This window comes from Euphorbia lathyris, chromosome 3 (genome assembly GCF_963576675.1).
Source record: "Euphorbia lathyris chromosome 3, ddEupLath1.1, whole genome shotgun sequence".
In the NCBI taxonomy this organism is placed as follows: domain Eukaryota; kingdom Viridiplantae; phylum Streptophyta; class Magnoliopsida; order Malpighiales; family Euphorbiaceae; genus Euphorbia; species Euphorbia lathyris.
The window spans coordinates 18168727-18175686 of record NC_088912.1 but is presented as its reverse complement, the minus strand read 5'-3'; the positions used below and the strand labels follow the sequence as shown (position 1 = coordinate 18175686).

Sequence of the window (6960 nt, the reverse complement as noted above, 5' to 3'; positions counted from 1 at the left end):
ACACGTCATATCAATATAATTTAATCACATGTGGAATGTCAACAAATAAGATATTACTAATGTGTAATTAATTAATATTTGTCAAGTGTTTTATAATAAAAATTTAAAAATTTATATAAAAATTTAATAGAATTTTTCGATGACCATTGAATGTTCGAACCATTCCACTTTATCTAGATCCGTCCTAGCCAACATTAGAAACACGTCTTACAAAAAAAATCAAGTACCAATCCAACTCCTAAAAAAATGATGAGCCTGTCAAGGGAAACAATGACGAAAAAATGTTTTATTTGTTCATAATAAACAAGTGGAACTTGTAAATATAATAACAAATTGTCAAACGATGACATGCCATGTTATTAATATTATCATAATACTCCGATTGAATTGAAAGTGTGAACAAACACTATCAAATAATTAATAAATAATTATTTTTTGTACGGAAGAAAGATAATAATAGTAATTATTATTATTGTATGTTTATTATTATCAAATAAAATATAATACATTATTTTTGCGTGTAAAATGTGGTTGCATTTTTTTACAACTGATGGAAAATGATAGATGTATTATGGTAGGGAATGATAGATTATATTATACATAAGGTATACCATATCGTCTGCACGTTGGACTAATAATTTAATAGCATGTCGGACGCTAATCAATAAGATATTAACACTGTGTTAATTAATTAATTATATATATATATAGTTAATTATTTATATAAATTTCTATATCCTAAAATATAAATTTTAGACCTTTAAATTTTAGACCTTAAAAAATAAACCATAGACCTTAATTTATAAACCATAACTACTAAAATATATGATATGATATTAAATTATTGGTCCGGCGCACGTAGAGTCGGCTCTAAGGGCAGGCCACATGGGCGGCAGCCTAGGACCTCTGGTCGGAATTTGTTTCAAATTTGATAATTATTAAGATTGCTATGGTTAAAAAGTAGAAAAAAATAAAAAAATAAACCTTGTGGTTACATTTGTTTTCGATCGGCATACTTGTGGTTTAAAAATTTACAAAATGATACTTTGAGGTTCATTCCATTAGCAAACATTAGCTAAATTGACTAATGGTGTCAAAAGTCAAAGGAAAAAGAGTTAATTTTGTTCTTATATTTATTTATTTTATAAACTAACCCCCTTATTATCTAATTATCACAAACAAACCCCAAAATAAAAAATAAATATCAAATACACCATCTTCTCTATCTCATTATTTTTTTATTTTTCTTCTTTTTTCTCTCTCTTATCTCTCTGTTCTTTGTTAATTTCTCTCCCTAAAATCAATTGAATTTCCATCTCTTTCTAAATTCATTATATTTTAGAGAGATGGAAATTTATTAGATTTAGAAATAGTCAGGGGCATCCCTTTGGGTCATTTGCCTTCCCCTTTGATTGTGCTTTGGTACACATGGCGGAATTGCAAGCCGCTATTTTTGCAGTTTCAATTGCGAGGTCACGTGGATGGACTCGTCTCTGGATTGAAAGTGACTCGACTTACGTTATTCGAATTTTCCATGCCCGTGCGCAGATCATTCCCTGGACAATGCGTGTGGATTGGTTAAATTGTTTAGATTCAATGACGCATATTCAGGTGGTTGTATCTCATGTGTTCCGTGAGGGAAATCAAGTGGCGGACGCTCTTACTAATTACGGACGTCTGGCCTCAGATTTACAAATGTGGAATACCCTTCCAGACTTCTGTTCCCTTCTTGCTAGAGATAATGCCCTTGGTAGGGATATGTTTAGATTTTCTTAAAATATTCTTTGTACTGGTTTCATACTTTTTTCATCTCTTCATTTATATATTTGGTTTTTTGCCTTTTCGGGGATGCCAACCTGGTTGGACTTCCCATTAGACTAGATCCGTATTTCAATTAAAAAAAGATTTAGAAATCATCTCTCTTCTTTTCTAAATTTCTTCCCTGCAGCACTTTTAGAGAACAGAACATAACAGCAGTTTTACATGTAATAAATTTCCATCTCTCTAAAATCTAATGAATTTAGAAAGAGATGGAAATTCAATTGATTTTAGATAGAGAAATTAATAAAGGGGAGAGAGAAGATGGGGAAAGAATAAGAAAAATAAAAAATTAAAGAGAGATAAGAAAGATGGTGCATTTGATATTTATTTTTTATTTTGGAGTCTGTTTGTGATAATTAGATAATAAGAGGTTAATTTATAAAATAAATAAATATAAAGACAAAATTAACTCTTCTTCCTTTGACTTTTAACACCGTTAGTCAATTTGGCATGTGTTTGCTAACAGAATGAACCTCAGAGTACTATTTTGTAAATTTTTAAACCACAAGGGTGTCGATCGAAAACAGGTGTAACCACAATGTTTATTTTTATACTTTTCCCTAAAAAGTATGTAGACTTCAATTTATAATAAAATGTAGTGCTAGACTGAATGGTAAAGACATTGTGGAACTGTTTGTGAGGGTGAGAGTTTGATTTATGAATTTGTATGTTTTGGTTCTAATTTTCTTTTATTCCTGATTTTTTTTTTCATAATAAGAAAAATATGTTTTTTATTATTATATAAAATTTTTTTCTCTTTATTTTTCATATATATTTTATTTTTATTATTATATAATTTTAATAATTATTTTTTATAATCTTACTTTTTTCTTAAACCAAAATGTTAATATATATTCAATCTAAAATGATTAATATATCATATATTGATAATATATTTTAGAACATAATTAATTTTCACTAATTTATTCATATTATTGAGTTAATTACGTAACAATCTGTATCAATTATGGTGAGTATTTTACAAAATCAAAATGAAAATTATAATATAGTAGGACAATAATTTCTAAGAAGACCCGAATATTTATGGACCATCGCAAACTATTTTTTATTCTTAAAAATAATATATGTATTTTTTATGGGCTTATATGGGTTGTACTCAGTATTTGAGTTTTATGGCGTGATTTAATAAAAAATATATTTTTTTATAATATAACATATTGAGTTAATTACATAACAATCTGTATGGATCAAATTTTTTAGGCTTAATATATACCTAGCCCCCTAAACTTGTAACTTTTTTTCACCTGGCCCCCTCAACTTAGGGGACAACCTCTCAACCCCCTTAACTCTCCAAAAACATCACATACAACCCCTTAAACTTGCAAATTTTTTTCACCTGACCCCCTCAACTTAGGGGACAACCTCTCAACCCCTTCAACTCTCTAAAAACATCACATACAACCCCTTACACCCCTATATCCGGTCAAAATATTGACCCGTGTAGAAAACGCGCTTGACTGTTGACCACACCAATGCCACGTGTCAATTTTTTCTTAAATTTTCCATGTAAATCCAGTAAATTACCCCATAATTTAGGCATCCGTAAAGTCTTCTTCCTTGATTTGCAGGTTTCCACGAAACCTTAAGTACAACATATTCACCACAAAAACATGCTTCATGAGTACCCACCATGAAATCGGTTTCAAGAACAACACAAGCCCTAACCTAATTGACAAAAAAAAAAGAATTATCTCAGAAGAAGAAAGAGGCAAACTAGAAGAAGAATAAAAAGAAGAAGGTAGAGGAGGAATAAATGAGATGAATACTTGCTGTTGAACTTGAATCGGAGACCGATCGGAGACAGAAAAGATGTGAATCGAAGGAATCGAAAAAGAGGAAGGAATGATTTCTGAGGAGAAGAACGTTAGGGATTTAAGAAGAAAGGAGATTTTTTTACCGTTTAAGTTTATAAAGCCAACCTTCACGCGCTTTCTAAAATGCAAAACTTATTCCATGTCAGAGCCACGTAGACGTTAAGGGGCTATATGTGATATTTTTAGAGAGTTGAAGGGGTTGAGAGGTTGTCCTTAAGTTGAAGGGGTCAGGTGAAAAAAAATTACAAGTTTAAGGGGTTGTATGTGATGTTTTTGGAGAGTTAAGGGGGTTAAGAGGTTGTCCCCTAAGTTGAGGGGGCCAGGTGAAAAAAAGTTACAAGTTTAGGGGGCTGGGTATCTATTAAGCCAATTTTTTATACTAAGTATTTTTACAAATACAAAATAAAAATTATAATTTAATAGGACAATAATTTATAAGAAGACCTAAATATTTATGGACCGACCCTGAGTATAGGCCAGGAGTGCGACTACCTAGAGCTTGAGCCAAAGGGGCCCAAATTGTTTTTTAGTGTATATATAATACTTTTTTTAAAGGTAATTATAATACTCATTCATAATTAGAAAATAACCAAATAATATGATATTTTAGGTCTAAAATAGACCTAAATTTCTATTTTAAACTTTTAAATACAATTTTTTTTTTATTAAAAGCTTCTTTATCTCTTTTTTCGTCTAAAATCCATAAAAATATCAGGACTGGCCCTGTCTAGAGCCTTTAAAATACTGAAGTTGGTCCTAGGCGTACAGATGATGTGTTGTGCCGAACGTACAATATAATTTCTCAGAGAGAAGTCAAACTAAATGAAAAAATTATGAAAATATATTATACCAATAATGGAAATACTTTTTCAATAAAAATGCAACAATTTTAATAACCAACCATTTTCCAAAAGAAGAAAAATAGTACGATTTCAAATAACTACATTAAAGATATATAATGTTGGTTTCTAATTATTAATTTTTTTAAATGAATGTTTAGACATTTAGTGTTGTAAAAAATTTTAATTGGAAGAGAAACCAAGGATATTTGATGAGTCATGAATCAAGTATTAAGATAAATTATATATAATTTCTTTTTTCCAAAGAAGTTAAAATAGATTTGGTTTTTATGTTAGAAAAAAAAATAGATTTTTTTATTTATTTCTAAAGTCGTGAACTTTTTTGTATCACATTTACTACGGAACCAGATTTTTTTATTTCTAGAAACCATCATTTTTAAACTTTCTCTCTAAACCTTAACTTTCTTTTCCCTCATCAAACAACACTTAAATGACCCCAAAACTAAAAAGTTGAAGAATTAAAGTTGCTTAAAATATCATTAAATTCTTGAAAATTTTCATTTCGATATCGTTACGGATCAAATTTGGCAATATCAACCTAGAAGTCATCGATTTGTAAATGTCGACAAGCACGGTCCTTGTTTTGACAAAAAAAAAAATCACAGTCCTCCGTCTGAAAAAAAAAAATGTAACCACATGAGTTTTTTTTTTGAATTAACTCTATAATATATTGACAAAAAAATGTATAATATATGTATATATATATGGGCATGTGCTTGGAGCATTTTATCTTCTAAACAATATTTGCTTCACAAAGTTCCTATATAAAAATGAAGGTTAAAATAGATAGCATAAGAAGCATCAAGCCAATTTACAAAGGCATTACTCCTTCAACTTCACAATCTATTCCTTTAACTGTCTTTGATAAGGTCAATTACAACACTCAAATGGCAATCATTTATGCCTATTGTTCTCCCACTCCACCTAATGAAGCCATTGAGCTTGGCCTCCAAAGAGCTTTGTCTCAATATAGAGAATTAGCTGGAAGATTAGGAGAAAATGAGAAAGGATATCATCATATTCTTCTCAATGATAAAGGGGTGAAATTCGTCGAAGCAACGCTCGATAGCACGCTGGATGAAGTCATGCCATTGAAGCCATCTCCGGCCTTACTTAACCTTCACCCGAGCTTGAAAGATGTAGAAGAGCTTATTCAAGTTCAGCTCACAAGGTTCACATGTGGTTCATTGGTGATTGGTTTCACATGCCATCATTTAGTTGCTGATGGTAATTCTGTTGGCAATTTCTTGGTTGCTTGGGGAAGTGCTAGCCGCGGATTAGACATTGATCTTTCAATTCTTAATCGAACCATTTTTAGTCCTCGAAACCCTCCGGATTTCAAGTTTGAGCATAAAGGAGTAGAGTTTAAGAGCAAAACACTGATCAATGATCATCTTAATTATATTGATGATCATATCAATGTGGATGATATTATTGTTCATAAAGTTCATTTTACTCTGGACTTTATTTCCAAGTTGAAAGCAAAAGCTTCGGTGTTGTTAGAGAACAAATCATACAGCACATTTGAAAGCTTAGTTGCTCATTTATGGCGAATGATAACGAAGGCTCGTGGACTTGGCGGGTTTGAGAAAACTCATGTGAGAATTTCGGTGAATGGTAGGATGAGAATGGATCCAAAAATACCTAATGAATACTTTGGAAATCTGGTGCTTTGGGCATTTCCAACAACTAAGGTTAAAGATCTTGTGTCTGAACCGATCTCGTATGCAGCTAAGCTAATTCATGATGCGATTGTAAATGTGGATGATAGTTACTTCAAATCTTTCATCGACTTTGCTTCCTATAAGGTAGAGAAGGAAGATCTTGTTCCCACTGTAGATGAGAATGCGTTAATTTTGTGCCCTAATCTAGAAGTTAATAGTTGGTTGAAGTCTCCATTTTATGACGTGGATTTTGGGGGAGGAAAGCCTTATTTAGTTATGCCATGTTATTTACCAATAGAGGGAGGGATATTTCTTCTTCCTTCATTTATTGGAGATGGAAGCATTGATGCTTTCGTTCCTCTTTTCCATGACAATTTAGTTGCTTTTAAGCAAATTGTCTATTCATTGAATTAGGATATTTAGAGGAAGTTCTAACTTCTCTCTTTATAATCTCGTCAAAATTATGTGTGATTTCGTCAAATATGACAAATAATATGAAACGGATGGAATAATAATTATCAGTACGTCGTATTTTGCAAATAAAGTCATGTCCTTCACTTTTTATTATTTTCCTCTTATTTTATGAGAATAATTATTAAAGTTGTGATTATAACGAGGATAATTGTTCAACTAGTGATTTTTTTAGAGAGTTTATATTCTATTTTTAAAAATAGAGAAATGATCTAATGCAATATACAGTTTTTAAGTGATAAATTATTTATTTATTATTATTATTATTACATAATATGTTTTTTTATAATACTAGTTCGTATATAGGAT

At 30.6% G+C, this 6960-nt stretch overlaps 1 protein-coding gene across 1 annotated transcript; it reads left to right on the top strand.

Moving 5' to 3' along the window:
- Positions 1-5264: 5264 nt before the first annotated feature.
- On the top strand, positions 5265-6747 carry LOC136222074 (agmatine coumaroyltransferase-1-like). The gene has a single exon (XM_066009553.1). It carries the CDS (start codon positions 5287-5289, stop codon positions 6592-6594), a length of 1308 nt encoding a protein of 435 aa, XP_065865625.1. The 5' UTR covers positions 5265-5286; the 3' UTR covers positions 6595-6747.
- The last annotated feature ends 213 nt before the right edge of the window (positions 6748-6960 follow it).

Excerpts from the sequence above, each read along its gene's own strand:
- LOC136222074 (XM_066009553.1), top strand. The coding sequence starts at position 5,287 with ATGAAGGTTAAAATAGATAGCATAAGAAGCATCAAGCCAATTTACAAA.